Source organism: Acomys minous, assembly GCF_964271855.1.
Source record: "Acomys minous genome assembly, chromosome: 5".
Taxonomy (NCBI): Eukaryota; Metazoa; Chordata; class Mammalia; order Rodentia; family Muridae; genus Acomys; species Acomys minous.
The window spans coordinates 871,960-896,709 of NC_140494.1; the positions used below are offsets into that span (position 1 = coordinate 871,960).

Sequence of the window (24,750 nt, forward strand, 5' to 3'; positions counted from 1 at the left end):
TTTTATCCCCAGGATCTACGTGGCGAGAACTTATTCCTGCAAGTCGCCCTTGGATCTTCACCATTGCACTGTAGCATGCCCCATCCCCCTCCACATACACATAAATGGCATTACCCCCACAAATAGCATGCCCCCACCCAATGACATGCCCCCCACAGTGGCGTGCCCCACCCCCAACACACAAATAAAACAGTCACTACTCAGTCTGTGGCCTGAGACCACGGTAATAAAAATAGGATTATGATATAATAACCAAAATGTAAAAGCAAATGATATTGCCAGGCTGGGTGGTGTAATCCTGTTATTGTGGCAATTTGGGAGGCTGGGGCAGGAAGACTGTTCAAGGGTGGCTTGGGTTATACAGAGGAAGTTCAAGGCCAACCTAAGCAACTTAGACCTTCTCTCAAATTAAATGGTGAAAAAGAGGGCTGGGGATGTAATTTGATGGCAGATTGCTTGCCTAGCATGCAAGAACCCTTAGCTTTCGTCCACAATACTATATTTTAAAAATGAAAGTAAGGTGTGTTGAAAAGGGGGTGGGGCAAGAAATGTCTTTGTTGTCATACCATTTTGCAAACAAATGTTTTACTGTACAAGTGAAGAGAATCTGCTTAATTGTGGGTACAAAAAGATTTGCGATCTGAAAAATGTCCTTTGATTAGAATTCCACAAAATTATTCATCTGTGGGGAGGGCAGGAAATCCTTTTCCTAAATCTAAAGTCTAGAATGCTACAATTCACTGGGGTAGAACTTAGTTTGGGAGCTAAAGGGAATGGCTCAGTTCATAAACTGCCACACGAGTTTGACCTCAGAAGCCCACACAGAAGGCTGGGTGTGATGGCCTGCTCTAGAAATCCTGGCCCTGGGAGGTAGAGATTGCCAAATTCCCAGGACTTGCTGGTCAATCAGCCCAGCCTAATGGGTGAACCAGTCTGAGACTCTCTCACAAAACAAGGTGGATAGTACCCAAGGAAGAAAGGTGCTCAAGGTATCTCCTGGCTTCCATGTGTAGATGCACATATATGCACATGCATGTATATGCTCACACACACACACACACACACACACACACACACACACACACACACACACAATTTAGTTACCAAATGGCTATTGTGATTTTTTTTTCTCACTTTGTCTCTTGCAAAGTACCTGCTTGGTTCTTAGCCTTCTATTTAGCCTGTGTCTCCTTTGTTTTTGCAGGGGGGAGGATGGAGAAAAAGAAGAAAAGGCCAAAGATGACAAAGGCAAACAGAAGTTGAGGCAACTTCACACACATCGCTATGGGGAGCCAGAGGTGCCTGAGTCAGCATTCTGGAAGAAAATCATAGCCTACCAACAAAAGCTGCTGGTGAGACTTCCGGGGATGGCTTTGGTACTGACTGATTGTCCCTGGCTATGTGTAGCAGTTGGTCCCAGAAAACCCACATCGGAGAGGACTCAAGTCCCCCAAATAAGAATGGCGGAGTGCTTGTGTGTAAACAGCACATTTTCTTCAGTGTATTTAGGCCTATCTAGGTTATTTACAATCTCTAATGCAATGTGAATGTTATGGAAATGTTCCTTATAGTGTATTATTTAGGAACTGATAGCAAGAGAAAGAAAAAGTCTGTATTCATTTAGGACAAATTCTTTTCCTAATATTTTCTACTAGCAATTGGTTTGGTATACGAAGGCAGAGCCTTCAGAATGAGAGGGATAAACAGATATTTTATCCAGTCATTTTAGTGTATTTGGATTTTTGAAACAGTTTATCTCTATTTTATGTGTACATGTGAGTGTGCATATGGATTGGTGTGTACCATGGGTATGCAGTGCCTAAGGGGACCAGAAGAGGGCATCTGGTACTCTGGGACAGACAGCTGTGAACTACACGTGGGTGTTGGGAACCAAACCCAGATCCTCTGAAAGAGCAGCCAGTTCTCTTAATTGCTGAGCCATCTCTACAGCCCAGTTTGTTTGTTTGTTGTTTATACAGCAAATGTCTATTTTTCTGAGGTACTGCTTCTTTTACACAATCCACACTGCCTGACACCCCATGACCTGTATACACCTTCACATGGTCTGACACCACCAAGGGCTCTGCATATGTCCACACTGTCTTGACATCCTTTGACAGAGTAACAGATGCCACAGCAGCTCCAGAGTCTTCCCACGGATACTCTATAACCTATGAGGCATATTTTCAAGGTCCCGAATAGATGACTAGAAAACAGGCACAGGAAACAGCCTCCAGGGTCCATGGAATTTATAGCTCAGGCCAGAACCAAATAAGTCTATCTTGCCACTTTTTACTAAAAAGAATATGTATAGACTTCTATAAGTAAAACATAAATATATGTTATATGTGTAAACTTAATGAGCCAGCTTCTTAGTGATGATAATTCAAAATTATTCTTTAGAGACAACCGGAAGAAAATGAAGAAATGGAGAGAAAAAAGATGGTTCTTCATAGGGTTTTTGTAGCAGTATTTCCCAAATCTTGTGTTTTTTCTATGTTGTTTGCTACAGAGTCTGTTGAACATAAAGATTTCTGAGATAATTCTGTATAAGTGTTAATTTGATATGCATCAGTGGTTGCCATGACAGCAGGCATCTGTCTTTGTAGATGCTCTAGAGGCTGGGTAGGCTCTGCAGTGCCCTCTAGCAGTCCTGAAGAGCCTGTCTCTACAGTTGCATAAGGAAAGCAACAGAGGTTGGCCTTCCATCTCTGCCCATGTTCGCTTTCTCTGTGTAACTCTTCCACCTTTCTCTCTCTCTCTCTCTCTCTCTCTCTCTCTCTCTCTCTCTCTCTCTCTCCCTCTCTCTCTCCCTCTCTCTCTCTGTCCCTTTGGCATCTTTGGCATTTGGTTGCCAATTTGCACACATAAGACCAGGCATGGCTATGGTGCTTCCCCTCCCCCAGATTCCTGTCCTCCATGTCTTTGGAGTCCCATCCAACAGCCACAGATAGATAACTCAGTCTCTGTGGCCTATTTTATTACTTTCTACGAGAGACAGTACAACTGAACCAGTTTGAGTGTGTGGTTAAGTCCTAGTGCAGTCTGGAATGGCAGTAAAGCCAGCATCCATTGTAGGGCAAAGACCCCAACAGAGAGGGGTTATGTCCATGGAGAGGTTAGTGAGAGGCTAGTTGCTATGGTTATGCTTTATCATGCTAAGGCTCACTTCCTGTTATAACAAACAGTTGCTTCCAGTGTGGTCTCCTCCCTTTCATTCTCTTCAGCTGGGTTGCATCGGTTTCTTCCAATTCAGTATACCATACCACCCAGTCACTTAGTTGCTCATCTTTGATCACTTTCTCTCTTAGATCTAACATAATACAGAAAAATAATCTCATTTCTTCCTTCAAAGTACCTTGAGGGTCGATCCAGTTCTTTCCATGTCTACAGCTACCACAGAGGCCAGGCCACTGCCAACATCACCTCTCTTTTTTCAGCCATGTTTACTAACCCGCTCCCATTATACCTACTGTTTCCACAGAGGAATTTCTAAGTCATCAACTAGTTGCATCCTATCCTCTTTAGTTCTCCAACATCATCTTACCCCCTCTAGAATAAAATACCAACTATAACAGTGACAGCACATGAAGTATCATATATATATATATATATATATATATATATATATATGCCATTTTAGAGATCACTGCATCAGTTTACTGTGACAGACCACTTAGTCTTCATCAGAAGCCTTCAGAACTTAACCTCTGGGCACCCACCAGAGCCCCCTACTTGCTTCTCTACACACACACACACACACACACACACACACACACACACACACAATTACTTTTTAATAGTACCTCTGGAGGCCAGAAGAGGGCATCAGATCTCCCATAATTGGAGTTAAAGGTACTTGTGAACATCTATGTGGGTATTAAAAACAGATTCCAGATCCTCTGTAAGAGCAGCCAGTGCTGTTAACTCTCTCCCCAGCCTTACACCATCACTGTTGACTCAGGGCCCTGTCCTCACTATCCAAGTCTTATACACCTCGGCCCTGTTTTGGCTCAGTTAGCTCCCTTGCCACCCCCAGGCCTGTGCTTAAGCTCGCCTCCTGAGATAAGTCTTTCCTAGGCACTATTCCAAACTACCACCCCAACTGAAACCCTCACCGATGTATCAATATGCCCTTTGGAGTTCTTGAATGATATTTTGTATCTGAGGATGTAGTTATAATTAGTTGTCTCGTTGGTGGTGGTAGAAACTTTGCCCTTTGCTGTGTGTCAGCCACTAGCACCGAGGGGATGCAGCAGGCTGCCAATCTATGGTTCACAGTAAATGAATGAATACCTTGTTTAAAACAGTTTCCACGTTTCTGATCTCTTACTGGATGGCCTGTTCTTAACTCCTTTTCCCTTCAGAACTATTTTGCTCGCAACTTTTACAACATGAGAATGCTGGCCTTGTTTGTCGCCTTCGCCATCAATTTCATCCTGCTCTTCTACAAGGTACGAATGTGTGTTCCGCTGGGTTAAAAGCCCAAGGCGACTGACACCAATGCATAGATTCCCCCATGAGGAGCTGTGAGTGTGGACATTTATACCAATTCTAAATTGCATCTTGACAAAAGAGACAAACCAAAGCTTGGTCCTGCCACAGATGCCCAGGAAGGCTGGGTGCATGCACGCCTGGGAAGTGAGTGGGCAGGAACCTCAGCTGCCTGGGACTAAGGGCTGGATGTTATAGAAGGTCCACCCCCTGTGTTCTCAGGATGACCCAGCAGAATTTCTTACTTGTTTTGATACCTGGAGGTGACAGGACCTCCCCCTAACAAGACATTATTTGGATAATCGAGAGGACAAGTATCTAGTGTTTTCTGCACAGATTGGAACCCTTATAACTCTTGGTCAGCATGAATTAAAAACAAAACAAACAAAACCAAGCTAGGCGTGGTGGCTCATGCCTTTAATTCCAGCACTCAGGAGGCAGAGGCAGGTGGATTGCTGCGAGTTCGAGGCCGGCCTGTTCTACAAAGCGAACTCAGGACAGCCAAGGCTACACAGAGAAACCCTGTCTCAAAAAACAAAACAAAACAAAACAAAAAACCATTTAGTGTGTGTGTGTGTGTGTGTGTGTGTGTGTGTGTGTGTGCACGCGTGTGTGTGTGTGTCTGTGCATGTACATGTACATAAGTATGTCATGGTATGCATGTGGAGGTCAGAGAACACCTCGCAAAAGTCTGTTCTTCCTTGGAGATTAGACTCACGTCATAAAACTTGGTCATGAGCCATCTCTCAACACACACACACACACACACACACACACACACACACACACACACACACATATGAATTTTAGAGGCATGTTTATTACTTGTGTTTGCTGTTTGGAAAGTTGTCTCTTTATCCTTTCCTGATAGTTCTTCTATGGTACCATTATGCACAGACGTCACATCCAGCTCTGTACAGAGGCTGTCTTTCCATTTCCTTCTGTTTGTGATGATGTGGCACACAGAGGACTGACTGTATTTTAAATGGTTTGAATCAGGTCTCCACTTCTTCTGTGGTTGAAGGAAAGGAGCTGCCCACCCGAACTTCCAGTGACACGGCTAAAGTGACCACCAGCCTGGACAGCAACCCCCACAGAATCATCGCGGTCCACTACGTCCTGGAGGAGAGCAGCGGCTACATGGAACCCACCCTACGCATCTTAGCCATCCTCCACACTGTCATCTCTTTCTTTTGCATCATTGGATACTACTGCTTAAAAGTAAGTCTCCAGGTACCTGTGCGTTTACAATGCCTGTTTGTAGTTTGGACTTCTGGAAAGGCCAGTGTTGAGGTGGTTGCAAGTGTGGTGTTTGTTTAGAATACACTAGGAATTCACACCTCTGGGGCAGAAGGAAGAAGAGCAAACTGTGGTCATGGGCGTCCATCTCTGAAGCTAGGACCAGAGGCCCTGATTTTTCTGAGTTTCCATTGATCGGTCATTGATTGCAAGTATGCCTTTGCCTATTGACAATTATTCATACAGCCAACATCTTCATGTACAATTTGACCACATAGAAGTGAGCCGCCTTCCCACCCGGCCCCAGCGCCCAGTCTCTCACAGTTAAGTACCTGGCAGGCATGACTGTTCTGGTGTTAGGTATGTATCTCTCACGATTCATGACAGAAGACTCACAGTCCCTGCTATTTCACCCAGAACATAAGTTTCCTTTATCCCCATGTCTCTGCTAGGGTAATAGTCAGCCTTTGGGGATGTCTTCACCTGGGCAGATATGTTTATTTTTTATTTCACTGCCCTGTGCCTCTGGCTATGAAGCCTCATAAGATATTTGAAAAGCTAGGGCTTAGAATAAAAGACTGAAGTGTGAGATATAGGAATTTTTTCTACCCCTAGTCCCCCTTTCATTATGGAGGTAAATATTCTTGGATATTTCTTCAGTGTCAATAGCTTCCACCTGTGCTTGCACGGACTCTGTCCATGTGAAAAGGGAATCACCAGCAGAAGACAGAGACATCTTGTTTTACTCACCAATATTTTTTGCCAATGTTGAAACTTGAATTTACCTCTCTATAATATATGCATACTGTGCATGGAGTTATTAAAGAGATTTTAAAAACATGCGTTTTGGGGATATAAGATTTTTTTTCACATCTGTTCATGTTGATGCATTAAGATAATATGTTTTTACTGTGGTACATTTTCACTATGGAATACTACTCAGCTATTAAAAACAAGAAAATCCTGAAATGTGTGGACAAATGAATGGAACTAGAAATGATCATACTGAGTGAGTTAACCCAGAAGCAGAAAGACTCACATGGTTTATACTCACTTATAATTGGACACTAGCCCAAAAGGGATGTCCCATGAAAGTCTTCACTTACCAGGAGATTGGGATAGATATGAGGAAATCCTACTGGGACCCTGGGTGAGAGAAATATGGGAGAATGGGAAAATAGAAGGACCCAGAGGGTCCTAGAAACCTACAAAAAGAACATCGTGACTGGTGGATCTGGACCCAGCACGGTCTGCTTAAACTACTGCACCAACCAAGGACAATACATGCAGTAAACATTGAACCCCTACTCAAATATAGCCAATGGACAGGACATTCTCCTCAGTTATGTGGAGAGTGGAGACCAACTCAGACATAAACTCTGGTGCCCCATATTTGACCACTTCCCTGTGATGGGGAGGCCTGGTGGCACTCAAAGAAAGGATAAGCAGGCTACCAAGATGAGCCTTGATAGATAGTCTATGACCTTATAGTGGGAGAGGAGGTCCCCCTCTGTCACAGACCTAGGAGAGGGGAATAGAGTGAAAATGGGAGGGAGGGAGGAACAGGTGGATAAAAGTGAGGGGAAAACAATTTAAATGTAATCTGAATAAATTAATTAAAAATTTTAAAATAATGTGTTCTTAAATATATATTGAATATTTGTAATTCCTGTCTCTTTTAGTATTTACAATGCTGTCATTAATCCAATTATATATTAACCCCCATGTCTTTAAGCATATGCACATGTGTGCTGCTTTCCCAAAACCTTGTAGATGCTTCTTTCTGTCTGAATGTAGTTGATTCACTTTCACTCAACTTTTGCCTTCATACAACTACACAAAGAAATGGATCTCCCCAAAAGCTGTTTTGTAGAGATAGTGGCTGTGAGACACATCAGTCCAGCTAAGTGGATGCGGACATACTTATTTCCATCTGCAGGTGCCATTGGTTATTTTCAAGCGAGAGAAGGAGGTGGCACGAAAGCTGGAGTTTGATGGGCTTTACATCACTGAGCAGCCATCGGAGGATGATATTAAAGGCCAGTGGGACAGACTCGTGATCAACACACAGTGAGTTGGGGGCTGTGGGAGGCGTTCCTTGCCTCAGGAATTTCAAGATGTTCAAAGAAATTCTCTGCTAGAGTTTCTGAAGGTTTGTTAAAAGTTTAGCCCAAGTGAATAACATTCATGTATTCAGCCAAGAAAAAACTGAGTCAACCAATGGATGCCACAGTTTCTGCTCTCTGGTCTGAGCCTGTCGCTCTTAATCAAAGGGTGTTCTGAGGCTATTTCCACAGTGCCTATGGGAATGCACACCCATCTTGTCTCATCCAAATACAGAGGAAACAGAAATTGCTTATCAAGGAAGGAGGCAGAGTGTGAAAGACTGGCATGTTGGGTTCACACTGCTAATGTGTCTGAACTTCCAGAGGGCAGTACCTACCAGCCTCACAGGATTGTAACATTGTGAATGTTACAATGTGATGTCACTTGTAAGAGGAGAAACAAACACTTAAAAAAAAAACTAATCCAGTGATCATTTAGCCTGTGTGTGGGGGGGTCAAGATAAAAACAGACAAACAAAACGGCTACTGTGTCACATATATGACTCTCACCCCATCCCAACATATGACTCTCACCATCGAAACAATTATTGACAGTATATTTCTGAGTGTTTATGTTCCTCAAGAGTCAAATATTACACTGCCGTTGAATTTGTTTATTCATTTTTACTTCTTTTTTTCTTTTTTCCTGTGGTGCCAAGGAGTGAACCAAGGCCTCGCCATGCCCTGTGAACATTCTGTGGCTGAACCATGTCCCCTGACCTGAAATTACAGACTCTTAAAAGTTAGCTAGTGGGCTTGGGTTTTCCAGTGGGGAATAAGACTCTAACATTATAGCAAACCAGGGTCAGGCTTCTAGTCTATAATTTGTTCTTTTCTTTGAGTGGGGGGACTTGAACTCAGGGCCTTGAGCATGCTAGACAAGTAGTCTATGTCTCAGGTACCACCCAAGCCACAGTTTCTAGATGTTCAAATTTTAAGAATTGCTGACAAGAATATCTATCTATCTATCTATCTATCTATCTATCTATCTATCTATCTATATCTATATCTATATATATACACACACATATATATATATACATTCACTCATAAACAAATGATAAATATAATATGCAACTTGTTAATGAATAAGATTATATTAAAGTATCATCACATATTCTTCTAATGTGGTTTACCTACTTATATGTTTCTGTGCTATTATTAAAAATGCTGTTTTATATACTCATGACCTAGAAAAATTATGAACAGAATGGTTATGTGAATTGTACTTCTAAGTAGATTGCAGGGTATCTGCGTTCATGTTATAGTCAGTACTTTATTTCAAGTGCTAGGTCATTTGTCATTTAACAAGAAACACTATTCTTACTTTTCTGCTTTTGCATCTTTTGTGTCTTTTAGGTCATTTCCCAACAACTACTGGGATAAATTTGTTAAAAGAAAGGTAATACTTCTGAGAGGGAGTAAGTTCCCAGTGTTTTTTTTAAAGGGCCCCTCAGGTTTGACTGCAGTGTGGTGTGGATGTGGGATGGGATGTGAGGTGTGTCCCAGTCTCCTGCTGTTGTCATTTCAGACCAGCAAGAGAACTGATTCGACATTTTCGAAGAGCAGCTAAGGAATGTACCCTGCAGCCCCCAAATACACAGGCCTTGCTCCCCTTACCTGTTTGTTTAGGAAACAGTGAGGCTGACACAGTGACAAGAATCAGCAAGAATTTGCTATGGTACTATCTGGGTTGCCTACATTATCCAACAGGAATCACAGGATCTATCTATCTATCATCAATCTACCTATCTATCTACCTATCTATCTATCTAACTATAGTATGTATAATATAAAGGCCTTTAAAATTACTTGAAAGACCTTAAAAAATAAATTTGATTTTAATTGTAGTGGAAGAGGGTAGAGAGAATACTGCCCTTGCTTCAGCCTTGACCCAGGCTGCTGAGCTCTGTTGTTGAGGGCCAACTGTTATCCCTGCCCTCCCTACTACACAGGGTCTACATGTGGCTCCACACATTTTTAGTTAAAATATTGTATGTAACAGTGAGCCCAAACTAGCCTGGAACTCACCAGGTAGCCCAAACTGGCTTCAAACTGCAGTTTTCTTCTCTTAGCTTCCTAAGAATGCTGGGATTACAGGCATGTGCCCCAGGTCCCGGCTCTCTGCTGATTCTTTGAGCTGCTCAGTTCACACATTGTTTTGTGGTGAATACCAGCTTGGTGTGTACTGGCAAAGGTACACCTGTCATGTGAAGAGATCTTTTGTGTCTTTATCATTTAAGTGCTGCTCCGAAGGTGGTTGTCAAGGAGACATTGAGAGTCTTTCTTTCCACCTTATGCAGAGATATATCATACACTAAGAACTTAAATGTAATTCAACTGTAATTAAGCACATTGTGTGTGTGTGAGTGTGTGTGTGTGTGTGTCCATACTTTGTACTGGAAAGAATCTGTGATTGCTGATTGTTGCGTATACCTTTGCACATTTTTTGTTATCTTGGGGATTGTCACTTTGACTTTATTACACTAATGCATAAATGTATATCTAAATTAGACCAAAGTTTTCAATGACTATGCTAAAATAATTTTAAATGAACAATTTGAATATTTTATGTCTAGGAAGTTTTTGGTGGAATAAAGAGGGAGCTTCTAAAATATGAAACCAAAAGTGTTTCCAGAGAAAACTGTATATTTATGCAAAATAAATGGCAAGGTCAGGACTAGGGTAACGGCACAGCTGGTGTTTGCTGTGTGATTTGGGGACCTGTGTTTCCACCCCCAGTACTCACACAGGCCGGCCCAGCACATGACTGTGATACAAGAGCCAGGGAGACACAGATCAGAGAATCTGGAGGACTCACTGGCCAGTTAGCCTCATGGAAATGGTGAGCCCCAGGCTCAGTGAGAGATCAAGCTGGAGAGGGACTTACTGATCTCTGGCCTCTACATACACTCACTGATGTGCACACACACACACACGCACACACACACACACACACACACACATGCACACGCACACACACACACACACATGCACAAGTAGGGAAGGAGAGGAAGACAGGAAGATGAGCAACTGTCCTTTCCATTGCAGCATCTGATGTGTCTTCTAGGGGAAGAGAGAGCCAGTTCCCTGTAGAGCTTCCATACAGGCCAGTACAGGCCATCTTCAGCACTAAGAAAAGCTACGCAGCAGCAGATTAGTTTAGTTAGCCCGAAAGGTCTGTGCCCTGAGTCATTTTAACCACCACTTTTCTTTAGTGCTTTCTTTTCCTTAACCTCTTTCATGCGTTTGGAGAGACCTGCCTTACTTCTTTAACCCTGTCCTGTCTGGGTCCCCTCGTCTGTCCTCATCTTCCCTTCTCCCTGTGTCTTCCCTCTTGCTGTCCCACTTGGTCTCCTGGGTACCTCATCCTTTGTTTGCCTTCTGTCCTTCCTTCTAGTAATGATCCATTCTGTGTTTCTTTCCTCCATGTGCCCATTCCTTCCAGGATGTCTATTCTTCAGGACCATTACACATGAATACACGAACTTAAGAGTTAGAAAACACATCACCATGTTGGATCTGCTGGGATTTATGCTGAACTGCAAGCCATATCTAAGCACCAACCTTTCTTTCATCCTTCCTATATGTCTTTGGTTTTTTTTCGTGTGTGTGTGTGTGTGTGCGCGCGCGCGCGCGCACTTGTGTATGCGTGTCTATCTGTGGGTGTGTGTGCACATGCATGTGTGTGCATGTTTGTGTGTCTTTGGGTACATAGGTGTGTGTGGGAGGATGTATGCACACATGTATGGATGGGCGTAGAAGCCAAGGTCAACCTTGGCTCATATTTTCTTAGGAATTGCCCATTTTATTTTGAGACAGAGTCTCTGCCTGGGTCCTGAGACTCACCAGTTAGGCATGGCTGGCTGGCCAGCGAGCCTTGTGGATCCACTTGCCTTTGCCTTCCTGTTGCTGGGATTGTAGGCTCATGGCTACCACACTTGGCTTTCTACATGGTACTTCGCTGACTGAGCCATCTCCCACTTTCTTAATCTGTACAATGGGATGCTACCACCAATACACTGCTGGTCCATCATGGCAGTCACATGGGATGAGGACAAAACCTACAAACTGTGACAGTCACAAGTAATCTGACAAAATTCTTTTTTTTTGTTTTTTTGTTTTTTTGTTTTTCAAGACAGGGTTTCTCTGTGTAGCCTTGGCCATCCTGGACTCACTTTGTAGACCAGGCTGGCCTCGAACTCACATCAATCCGCCTGCCTCTGCCTCTGCCTCCCGAGTGCTGGGATTAAAGGCATGCACCACCATGCCCAGCTACTAAAGAATGAAGGTCCCTTTTCCGCTACCTCTCCCGCTCTTATACCACAGGACAGTCTTTCCTGTGCCTCCCTTACTTGGAGGAGAGACCCTGTTCCTCAGGGATGAGCTATTCAGAGTGTTACAGACTTACTTAGAGCTTCAGCAGTGTGGCCCCAGAAGAGGACTGCAGACTAGATGGTTATGTTTTCTTTAAAATCTAGCAAATATATAGTAAGAAATGAATAGATACTCTTGTACACATGTATCGGTGGTGCTACTTAGTAGTTAAGGCCGGCATCATATTTCTCCCTTGACCACAGGTAATGGATAAATATGGAGAGTTTTATGGGAGAGACAGAATCAGTGAGCTGCTGGGCATGGATAAGGCTGCACTGGATTTCAGCGACGCAAGAGAAAAGAAGAAGCCCAAGAAAGACAGCTCCTTGTCTGCCGTGTGAGTACCACTTCTGCCCCACAGATGGGATGGGGATTAGGGATTCGTTTTCGGCCTAGCTAGCTCACTGGTTTCCCTTCCTTCGCCTAGGAAAACAATAAGTGCAAAAAAAGTTGACTTTTATATTTCTGGGTTTTCTTAGGGTCCCTTTTGCAAGGACGAAACACCATGACCAAAATGCAAGGTGTGAAGGAAAGTGTTGATTTGACTTAGACTTCCACATCACAGTCCATCACCTAAGGAAGTCAGGACAGGAACCCAAACAGGGCAGGGACCTCAAGGCGGGAGGCAGAAGCTGATGCAGAGGCCAGGGAGGAGTGCTGCTGACTGGCTTGGTTCTCATGACCTGCTCAGCCTGCTTTCTTACAGATCTCAGGACCACCAGCCCAGGCACAGTACTACCCTCTGTGGGCCCTCCCACATCAATCACTAATTAAGAAAATGCCCCACAGCTGGGAAGGGATTTTCCTCAGTTGAGGCTCCCTGCTTTCAGATGACTTTAGCTTGTGTCAAGTTGACATAGATCTAAGCAGGGCACAGGTGTTTGGAGCTTTGGAATGAAGGGATGTTTTCCTGTTAACTTATTATTGTCATTGTCATTGTTATTTTCCTTTTGAGACAGGGTCTTGCCATGTAGCGCAGGCTGATCTGAGACTCATTATATAATATCTCAGGAAGGCCTGGAGCTGATAGCTCCCTGGGCCTCCAACCCACCATCTTCCTGCTCTGGCCTGTGGAGCACTGGGATTTCAGGTAGGAGCTGCCAGATGTGGCTCCTATCAGTGCTGAAGATCCCTGCCTTGTTGTTTCCATACATGAGAGAAAAGCAACGAGAAAACCCACTATTCCTAATTTAAGTCACCTTTTCTAACCTCAGGTCCTCTTTCAAGTCAAACGCAAACAAAGGTACAATATAGAACTCCATGTTGTCAGGGGTCTTTTCTGGAAGGAACTTTCATTCCATGCTTAGGAAATAGAAACTGTAATTTCTTTATTTAAAAGTACCCAAAGATCCTATCTTTGTTTTTTTTTTTAAACATGGCAAAGCATTAGTGTACCAAAACACTATGTTACTTTCTTATTTGAATATTTACCTCAAAATGAAGTACTGTTTAAATGGCACTCTTGTAAAATAATGCTGTTGATTAAGATAAATGAGTTGGGTCGAGGCGTCCCCGTGAGACAGCTTCCTTCCAGCTCTCTCTCAGGCACCTGTGCCAATGACATGGTGGGTCAGCAGGACCCTGAGTCCCTGTCTACTTAGCAGATGTGACTAGGTGGGTCTCTGCCATCAAGTCAAGCACACTCGCTTTTCCTGCATGACAGCTTACTGCTCAGGCACTTCATTATTTTAGAAGAAGCACTGTGGTCACTCTCCCTTGAGAACTCAGCTTTGCTTGGGTTTTGTTTTGGTTGCAGCAACAGGCATAAAACCCAGGGCCTCATGTTTAAACCTGTGAGGCAAGTGCTCCCCCCCACACCTGTATTCCCAGGCCAGCATGCCTTGTCTGCGGTCTCTGTAATAGATGATATAATTCCTTGGAAAACACATGTATGCATCTGTAGATAAGTATTTTGTCTTAGGTAAACATTGCATCTGGTATTAGAAAGATATTTGGCTAACTATCTCATTTATCATGGGTTTTCCATGCCCTTAAAAATAGTATGAATTTGGAGCCCGTGAGATGGCTCAGGTGGTAAAGGTTCTGGTGACCCACCTGACAATCGAGTTAGTTCTCTCAGACCCACATAGTAGAAGGGGAGAACTGACACCTGCCAGGTTGTCTTTGTAACCACATATATACTATGTTCTGTGTGTGTGTGTGTGTGTGTGTGTGTGTGTGTGTGTGTGTGTGTATGGGGGCACGTCAAGCTGGGCATGTTTGTGCATGTCTATAATCCCTAAGTGTAGAGTGTGGGAACAGGAACATCAGAAGTTCAAGGCCAGTCTGAACTACACAACAAATTCCAGGCCAGCCTGAGTTACATGGGACCCCGTGTCCCATGCGTGAGGAAGGACAATGAGAGTCTCAGAAGCCAAGGCCCTCATGGTAGTCATTTGAAACAAGAAGTGAGGTGTGAAAACCCCACCATGAGTGTTTGCAGGTCACTGAGTGTTGACAGAGAATCATTTAGTTTTACTGAGTCACACGATTTTCTTATATTTGTAACATCAACATCATCATCATCATCAACAACAACAAAAGCATTTTAAAAAATAGAAGGGCAGCTTTAGATTGTTTCTCTGTTGAACGGTTTTAAGTTTGGTGATGGGCTAGTGAGATGGCTCAGTGGTAAAGGCATTTGCTGCCAAGCCTGATGACCTGACTCCCATTTCTAGACTCCATAGTGGGAGGAGAGAATTTACTCCAAAAGTTGTTCTATGACTTCCACACCCATGTTATGGTAAACATACTTACATATGGTATACATACTTACATATGGTACACATACACAACACATACATGTACACACAGAAGTATAATGCTTTTTTTAAACTGGCAAAAATCTTTCATTGTTTTCTATAATAAATATTTTCAAGACTGACTGCTAGCAAAGGGCCAGAAAAATCTATTTTATTGTCACCATAAGGTGTGGATAATGGAGTCTGAATGAAGATCCAGGAAGGGATATACAAGATTGGGAAAAAGATTTCCGTGGTCTGTGTCTTTAGTGAAACATTTAGAAGGGTGAGACTTAAAAGCTTAGCAGGCCGAAAGAGTCAACTAGCTAGACCCATGGGGGCTTACAGAGACAGAAGCACCAACCAAAGAGCATGCATGGCCTGGACCTGGGCCCCCTACACATATGTACGCGATAGGCAGTTTGATCTTCATGGGGTCTCCTAGTAAGCTGAGTGGATGCTGTCTATGACATGGACTCTGTTGCCTGCTTTCAATCACTTCGCCCTAACTTCCTGCTTTGCCTGGTCTCAGTGGGTGAGGAGCAGCTCAGCCCTGAAGTGCTGGTGTGGGCTGTGGGCAGGATGGAGAGGAGGGAGGAGGCTACAATCGGGATATAAAGTGAATATATACATTATAAATAAATTTTAAAAAAGCTTATCAGGCATGTGTGTATGCCAGCTTGATGTGCCCACTCAGATTAAAAAACAATCTGTATAGAATTTATTCACCAATAAGCTTTTATTGTCACAAGACCCATTTATAAACAGTTCATCAATATTTACAGTATTTATCCCCCATGCCACTTGTCAAGTGCACTTTTAAATAAGTGGTTTACATCCTCCCTGTGGTGACAAGGGCTGAGTGCTTCCACATTTGTGGGTTTGGAGGTGGAGGTGGAGCAGACAAGCTTACAGCTCAGATCCCTCAGGCATCCTTTCATGCAGCCACTGCTCACCTCTCTCTCTCTAATTTATGGGCTTTCCTTGAATCAAGGCCTGTTTCCTGGGGAGCCTGAGCCTAGATGACACCTCAGTCAGCCAGGGCCACCCCTCAGAGTGGGATCAGCTCCACCAAGCATGGATACTACCTGTTTATAGATGAAATACTAGGTGGGCATTTCAAAAAAGAAATGCTGCTTAATGGCCACCAAGTGTATGGTGGATGGAAAAATAACCATAAAAGAAAAATTTTAAGTAAGAAGCTGCAGTGTAAATTCAGGCTTCCTGATTTTTGAAACCTTTACTTTTCTTTAGATTGTTTGTGTACACGTCATCAAGTAGCTAATCTTTCCCAATTCCTTTCATATGAAAAAATATTGAAACCTATCACAAATATTGATGGGCTGCTTATGGAAGGGACTTGTGTTAATAAAAATAGTTCTAGCTCAAAGACAAATTTTTGCCTTGAGAAGGAAAAAACATACAGCTATGCCTGTCAGGACACAGCCTCAGCAGGTGGGAATTTTAAGCAAGAAGTTAGCTGAGCCTATGTATTTAAGAGGAATATGGGCAGAAAAACATCCCCCCCCACACACACACACTTCAGAAAAAGAAAAAGACAAGAGACCAGAAAAGAGACCTGAGCAAGGGGAAGGGAGCCTTCATCCTTCCAGGAAAAACAAAACAAAGGAACCAGCAGCAACAATCCACCCCCAGCCCCTACCCAGCAAACTGCACATTCTCTGGAGAGGCCCCTCTGAGAAGGGCAGACTCTCACCCTATACCATGCCTGTCCATCTCCTCAGCCTGCCAGGTAACTTGGCGCTGGGGTCTGGAAGACCTGACCAAGTTATATCTGACCAAATCAGTGGCAACTTGTCAAAGGAAAAAAAAAACAAAAAAACAAAAAACAAAAAAAAACCGAAACCTTTTTATAACATGTTCATTTTTAGAATTTCAAAGCTCACATGTGTCTGTGCTCAGATTTATTCCCTCAACATAGATTGAGAGAGAGAGAGAGAGAGAGAGAGAGAGAGAGAGAGAGAGAGAGAGAGAGAGAGAGATGGATTTAATTTGTGGGGTAGTGCCTGGGGCAGGGCAGGTCACAGGTAAGTGGCAGAGACAGGCTCACAGGCAGGTGCAGTGTTAGCAGCAGCTAAAAGGCATGCTGGACGCTAAATCCTGCCTGAAGGGAAATGGGCAGAGAGCAGCAGGGGCCTCTGTCCACAGAGGAACCAGGGCTGGCACCACAGCACAGTGGGAGAGCATTCACTCAGCCAGTGAAAGGTCCTGGGTGCTCTGCCCCAGCCCCACAAAGGGTAATCAAAAAAAAAAAAAAAAAGAGAGAGAGAGAGAGAGAGAGAGAGAGAGAGAGAGAGAGAGAGAGACAAACAGTGCTCTTGTTTATAAAAATTTACTTGTAAAATAAACATACGTTTAAGTTTTTATTTGAGTCAGAAGCCCTTCTGCTGAAATGCAATAAAGAATGGACACTAGGGCCAGGGAGGTGGCTCCATGGGAAAGCACTTGCTGCACAAGCCTAAGGACCAGAGTTCAGATCCCCAGCACCCAACACACAGCCAGGCAAGGATGAGCATGTCTGCAATCCCAGTGTTGGGAGGCGGAGGCATGCAGATTCTGGGGGCTTGCTGGCCTGCCAGTCTAGCCAAAATGGTGAGGTTCACTAAAATACCCTATCTCGGAGTAAGATGGAGGGTAATAGGGGAAGACGCCCAGTCATCCTCTGACCTCCATACCAACCTGCATGAAGATTACACCCCCATGTACATGTGAGCACATACGTACCATTCACATACAAAGACATACCATACACATACCTGTACATATGACCACACATCTTAATTCTATCCCTCTATCTCTCTCCCACTCCCCCCCGTACACATACCATATACACACATCATAAATATTATGTCCAATAATGATAATGATGATGTTCATAATTTTTGATAATTTTAAATTGCTAAAGAAGGTGGTGCCATTTTGTTTTCTTTCCCATGATCCTTTAGGAGTCATCATAGAGCACTGGGGTGTGTCTCCACAGCAGGTCTCAGCTTTTCACTTTTTACCTGAGGGCAAGTGGTCTCCAGAGTACTGATTTGCTGAGCTCTGTCCTCCTGAGCAGGTGTCCAGCTTCGGCCATGACAGGTGCAGGCCTGTAGGCTCTCACAAGCCTACCTTTTCTATTAATGTGAATATCTGCACTTTCCTCTGTCGTTTCAGATTGAATTCTATTGATGTGAAGTACCAGATGTGGAAACTCGGAGTCGTGTTCACAGACAACGTGAGCCTTCCTCACACTTGTTACCTGAGTCTATGGAACTTTTGCAGATAGCGGCGGCATGTTGAGGAAGATACCCACCACCAATACAGTTAATGAACATGGTGTCCGAGGCCCAAACACAGACACTTTAGCCAACCTTTCTTATATATTGATATAAGAACAACTTGAAAATGTGCATGGGTTTCCATTTACATTTCAGTGGGACCATGGTAGACTTCAAAGGTTTGCAGATGCTCAAAACACACCAAAGTAAAAAAATTTAAGGTTATTTGTACTACGAAGGAGTCAAATGGGAGGAAAAAGCAGAAAGGTGGTAGTAAAGAGGTGGGTGGGCAGATGGAGAACCAACAGAAACTAAGTATTTATGGAAATACCATAATGAAATATATTGCTTTATATATGTTTCTAAAAACTAATGTATTTTTAAAAACAGTTGTGCTTATTTTTTTCTTCCAAACTAAGTACATTAAATCATTGCATTCCTTTTCTTGGTTTATCCTTATCAAAAGCCTTTAGACACTAAGCACATGGTCCAGGTGTGTACTTAGACACGACTGAATATAGTCATCTGTTACCAAAAGTTGTCTCTGCACCTCGCTGTTTAGCTTTAGCACTGGCTTTTATGGTGAACGCTCAACTTTCCTCATCTATAAAGTCTGTGATGGCAAGCCAAGTCTCTTCCCTCCATCCTCATCCTTCCACCCAGCCATCCTAGGCACTTCTGAGCTTCAAAAGTACCTCACAAGTACACTTTACAGCCACAGCCTTAAAGCACTTTCTCACCTGATGGTGGAAACTTCTCAATAACCAAGGGGCCACCCAACTCCTGCTTCAGTCGGTGTTTTCCACACAGGTAGTAAGCACACCCTGGCTTGGGCACACTGGAACATTCTCCATGCCCAGTTCGTGCATAACCCTCTTTTGTCCGATTGAGTCTGGCCTTAATATTTTCATTTCTGTGGAGTGTATTGTCATCCAGAGAAGTTGGATGTGTGTTAATCCTGAAGGCAGCCTGGAGAAGTCCCTTCAAACATCTTTCTGAGACCCCTTAGGCTGTCAAACAGAAGCCATGGAGCCACATGTTATCAGGTCTTCAGTAGTTTAGTTGGTCTCTGAAGAACAACAAGGGTAATAAGATTAAACATGGCTTTCCCAGTGGGCATTTCTTATCATGCAAAAAGAGTAATTTTTAGTATAAAAAATGAGTAAAGTGCCAATGCTAGGAACTGCCCATTCTTCATCTGTCACTCAGTCTTAACAGGGTACCCTGTGTCAGTCACCACCACAGCTGTGACTGGTTTGTCAGACATTTGCATCTTCTTCCTCTTGAGTTTCCCATGTGTGTCCTCTTTCCTCAGGCTTTTTATCTCTTGCAAGGTGGTAAGGTGGCTCATTTTCACTGTCCAATGGCATACATGTCACTTCTAAACCCTTCCTGATAAATCCTTAGTGTTGTTTTCAAATGCCTTCTTCTTTTCCTAGCTTCAGTCTCTTACTGTTCGTGAAATCTTGCGTGGCCCCAGCCTCCCTTTTTTTCTTCCTCTAGTATTAGAGTCAGAAGAACACTTCTGGTCCTCTCTGTCTGTCATCCAGATAGGGCATCGGTAGGCAAAATACTGCTCCAGGGGGCGAAAGCAAACACTAGGCTTCTATCCTGCATCTTCAGTGCCCCCACCAGATATGGACACTTACATCCTAATGAAAATGAGTCGTTTACATTAGTTATTATTCAGGAAACTGGGGCAACAGCTCAGCAGCAGTTCAGAGCACCAGCTCTCTTGTGGAAGACCTGTGTTTGGCTCCCAGCACTCATACCTATCTCTAACTCCAGTTCCAGAGAAGCTGATTCCCTCTTCTAGCCTCGGAGGTCATTGCATTATGTGCCCATACCTACACATAGATACACATATATACAGCTAATTAAAAAGTAATTCCTTAACTGTGACTAAGGAGACTTCTCCAAACAGCACGAAGTACTTAGTTAAGGTCACTGCAGGAGTCGGTGGCATCAAGAAGCAGTACTTCAGTTGCTATTGAGCTGACCTTAGTTCATTCAAAGTGTGATGCTGCTTTAATAAGACTGCTCAGGACCTATTCCTGCAATAGATTCTAGTGGATCTTAACGAACTTAGTGTGTAGATAAAGGAACAACAGAGGGAAGAGAAAAGGAAGCTGTCAAAGTTGATGGATTCTTGGGTTGGGTTCCCAGACGGAGGCAGTCTTGTCCCCACGTGACAATTGGTGACATTTTCTCAGGTCATGGCTGGGTATTCTTTGAAGTCTAGTGGATCCTGAAGCCACAGGGCAGCCTCAACAGCAAAATAGCGAGCACCACATGGAAGCTGAGATCCTTATGTCAGGATGTAGGATGGTCATTTCTATTATTTGTAAAAGCATGAATAAGAAGAGTTGGTATATAGGGGGAAATTACATGGAGCCTTTCATAACAAACTAAATAGAGGTAAAATATGCAAATAATGAACCCAGCTAATTAGAACTGAAGAATCAGTGTAGACAGGAGAGGTGGGCACAGAGCTTAGCATGGAGTGAGGTGGCAATGGCTCTTGCTGGTCCTTGTGCTCTCTGATTGACATGCCTTCCCCCTATTTGCTCTCAACAGTCCTTCCTGTACCTTGCCTGGTATATGACCATGTCTGTTCTTGGACACTATAACAACTTTTTTTTTGCTGCTCACCTCCTTGACATTGCAATGGGATTCAAGACCTTGAGAACCATCCTGTCCTCAGTTACCCACAATGGCAAACAGGTAAGAGGTCACGTTTCCATTAGAGAAACTAAAAAACAGCAAGAAGTGAACCTGCAACAAAACAAATCCAGCCCCTTAAGGGGCAATATGTCTTTAAAGGTTTCTCATGGCTGGACAGCCTGTGTCTTCTCTCTTATAAACTATGATTAGTAATTCCTAAAACCCTATAACCCAAGTTTAGGGATTGTCTTGATGGGTTAGCTTTGTGATCTGAGATAAGCAAATTAGCATTTGTCAGTATCAAATCCTTTTTTTTTTTTTGATTGAGTACAACTTTACTAGATTTTGTGATGACTGGGAACAAGTCCAGCCAACTCAGGACCATCTACACTGAGCACTGAGGGAATTAGTTCCTTTTGCATATGAGACTCTGTTTGCTCCACCTGACACTGTCCTGTGCCAAGAGCTGTTGCAGAATCCAGACTCATTACTTGCATTGGTAACAGGAGGCATTGCAGTTAAATTTGATAAGAAATGTTCTTTGCGTTCTAAACTGAACAAAATCTGAATGGTATTTTATGCTTGACAAGGGCATCATGACGTAGGGGACAGCTGGTCAAAGTCCAGATAACCCGGTAACATTCGGATGGAGCACAGCTGCTCACGCTGGGGCTCTCCATCACTGTGACTTTAGTGCAGAAGTACACATTTGCTCAGTCATATGCTGTTTCAAGTGTCCAGTTGGTGGTAACAGTTCTGTGCTAGTCACCTGGATTAACAGCCCTTGTAGCCCAGTACATTTTATAATCAGTGTCCTGCAACCACAGGAATCACTTCTGCTTCTACTACCTTTACCTTAAGCCTTTGTCTTCTAAAGCCCAGCAAGAAGCTCCTACACATGTCCCCTAAGGGTCTGAATAAAGCTGAGATACCCGTGGGAACTCAAAGGCACAGGGACAGAATCTCTGTGTGCTCTGCTCATTGTCAGCCAGTGGATTATGACAGAGCTCCCAGCACAGTTAACAACCAGAGGTGGTGCAGCAGGTGGGAGCCCACACTGCTCTTGCAGAGGATCCTGGATCCCTCAGTTCCCAGCACCCATGATGGGTGGCTCACAGCTCCCTGTAGCTCCAGTTCCATGGAACCCCACACTTTTTTCCTGGCTACTTCAAGCACACACCACCTGGTGCACATATACACATACAGGCGCACACACATGCACGTAAATAAAAATTTAACTTATAATGATGGAGAGTATGTTATATAGTTTTTCTGCTGGATAGTTATAGTAGCAAAGTGAATATTAAAACAGCTTTCTAATATGTATCAATTTGATTTGAGTGTGAAACTAAATCAGAATGTACTTGTGTTTTATTTGTGTTGTGTGCTTATTAGTCAATTAAGTAGTCAGGGTTAGGATAAAATGCTTCGAAAGACTGATAAAATGCAAATAAACTTGTGAGCTAAGAAGGTGGGAGCTAATGAGAATATGGATCATACCAGTTCATAGTCAGAGAGTCCAGCTGTGTCACCAGAGTACTCCTCTTCCACAGCTGTCAATTACACCCGTCATACATGCTGTATTCCTAAAACATGCTAAATGTCACCTTGCTTTCAGCTCGTGTTAACTGTGGGCTTATTAGCAGTCGTTGTATACCTGTACACTGTTGTGGCATTCAATTTCTTCCGGAAATTCTACAATAAAAGTGAAGATGGTGATACACCAGACATGAAGTGTGATGACATGTTGACGGTAAGCTCCTGATCTGGCAGTAAAAGCCACCCCAACACCTTCCATCCAAGTCACTGGATACCCCCAGGGCAGGACAGGAGGTACCAGGCACAAGGAAAGGTTGAGTGGCTCTTCAAAGCGCAGCCGTTTTCATTTCAGCAGAGCATAAAGGACTGTTTCTGTTGATTTCCCACTTATGCTTGTTCAGCTTAGTAATTAGCAGGCTTGCTGAGAGATGTAGTTAGAACTGGGGGAGTACGATCACGTTAGCCTGTTGCTCGCACATTTCAGGACAGCAGGTAGAATGTTCACCTTAGCCTGTTGCTAGCACATTTCAGGACAGCAGGTGGAATGTTCTCCTTGAGGGTGTTCTGAAGCTTGTGCTCTTTGCTGCTTCACCAACTTTTCCTGAAATCACAAAAATGAAAAAATATATCTTAGCAGAATGGATACTTCTGCCTTTACAGTGAATATCTTATCTTAAAGGTCTTCTTTTGGTCTTGGATGGAGTTAACAGATGTTCCAGCTTCCACATTGCTGTGTGTCACTATTGTACAACTTGCCTCTCTGATGATGGTTGTGTTTCTGGGATAAAGTATCCTGGCAAAAAGCAACTTGGGGTAGGAAGGGTTTATTCTGACTCACAGTTCTAGAGGGAGAGCATCTATCATGACAGGGAAGTCAGGCAGCAGGCAGAGAAGTCATGAAGGCAGGAACAGGAGCCTAACTGGTCGCATTTTATCCATACTCAAGAAGCAGAGCAGCAAGCAGATCTAGGCAATATGAGTTCACACACACACACACACACACACACACACACACACACACACACACCTGGTGGCATATTGCTTCTAGCAAGGTCTGCCTTCCAAAGGTGCCATAACCTTCCCAGACAGTGCCACCAAGTGGAGAGTAGGTGATCAAACACATGAGCCTATGGAGAACATTTAAATGCAAACCACAAATATTATTATCTTTAGCACTTAGCTTTGAGAGGGCAACATAAGACAAAGTAACCATTGCTGGCTGGCAAGAACAAGGTATTCTGTGGGCCCTTTACTGGGATCCCTACATGGTTGGGATTGTGTGTGAGTGTCAAGGGGCCTAATGGGATGATTCTGATAATTCTCTAGAAAAAAGACATATCCTGGAAGAGTGATGTGAACAAGATATTGATGCTTTGACAAAAACAAGTTAGATATATTTGCACCTCCTTTGAAATAAAATAGAGTTAAGTTGGAGTGCATATAAACAGTCAAAGAAATTAAACTATGATAATATTGCTTTTTGCAATCATAAAATGCAAAGACAATTCAATAATTCCCTGAGGGGAGAATGGTAAAAATGAAGGCCAATCTTTCTCTTCAAGTCAGTAACAAGTAGGACAGGTTTGAGTCATTAAAATAATAACAAATTCTAGTAGAGAAAAGTACTTTCTGAATATGATATAAAACCTAGAAACTTATAAAAGCCAAAAATTGTTATATTTGAGAAGAACAAATATAAATCAAGTCTTGTAGAATTGACAAACTGGCTAAAGTGTACTCAATATGATAAGGAAGAGAAAGTTTCCTTCATTAGCACAGTTGTCACCACTCCCTTAAAAAGACGTAAGCCAGGACCAGCAATATGTGCAGTGGGGAAGCCACTTACCTCCAAGTCTACAGCCAATCTGAGTTCAGTGCCCTAGGTTTACATGGTGGAAGGAGAGATGCCTAAAAGGTGTCCTCTGCCCTCCACATCCATGCCATGGCACCCCTTCCTCCCCACATGATCAACAAATAAAAAGTAATTTAAGTAATATTAAAATATAAAAAATAAGATAATAGATGAAGGATCAATAATAATGTGGCTAGACAATGCATAGCAATGTTAATACATTCAGTTCATAAGTCCAAAAACATACCCAACTATTACTGTAAAGAAAGAAATTTGAGCCAGAATAGCAGAAAACCACATTTCACTGTTAAAAATGTTAACGCTTACAATATCTCTCATCAGCAGGTTGAAGGGGAAATTAGCCCTTTCCTCATACTGGGAATTTGAATTTATACAGCGTTAAAGAGATTGTTCATATGTATCAAAGTCTGTTATCAGACAGTTGCTCTTATTAT

At 43.1% G+C, this 24,750-nt stretch overlaps 1 protein-coding gene across 5 annotated transcripts in view; it reads left to right on the plus strand.

Annotated features, from left to right (window-relative positions):
- The window catches only part of RYR2 (ryanodine receptor 2), a 545,494-nt gene that overhangs the window by 508,714 nt on the left and 12,030 nt on the right, over window positions 1-24,750 (plus strand). For all 5 annotated transcript variants that reach the window (XM_084782769.1, XM_084782771.1, XM_084782772.1 and 2 more), the window contains 9 exons: window positions 1,205-1,352; window positions 4,368-4,454; window positions 5,494-5,715; window positions 7,673-7,803; window positions 9,198-9,240; window positions 12,419-12,552; window positions 18,137-18,197; window positions 20,818-20,964; window positions 22,523-22,657. In XM_084782769.1, the coding sequence (XP_084638895.1) occupies window positions 1,205-1,352; window positions 4,368-4,454; window positions 5,494-5,715; window positions 7,673-7,803; window positions 9,198-9,240; window positions 12,419-12,552; window positions 18,137-18,197; window positions 20,818-20,964; window positions 22,523-22,657 (1,108 nt within the window). The remainder of the gene's footprint in view (window positions 1-1,204; window positions 1,353-4,367; window positions 4,455-5,493; window positions 5,716-7,672; window positions 7,804-9,197; window positions 9,241-12,418; window positions 12,553-18,136; window positions 18,198-20,817; window positions 20,965-22,522; window positions 22,658-24,750) is intronic.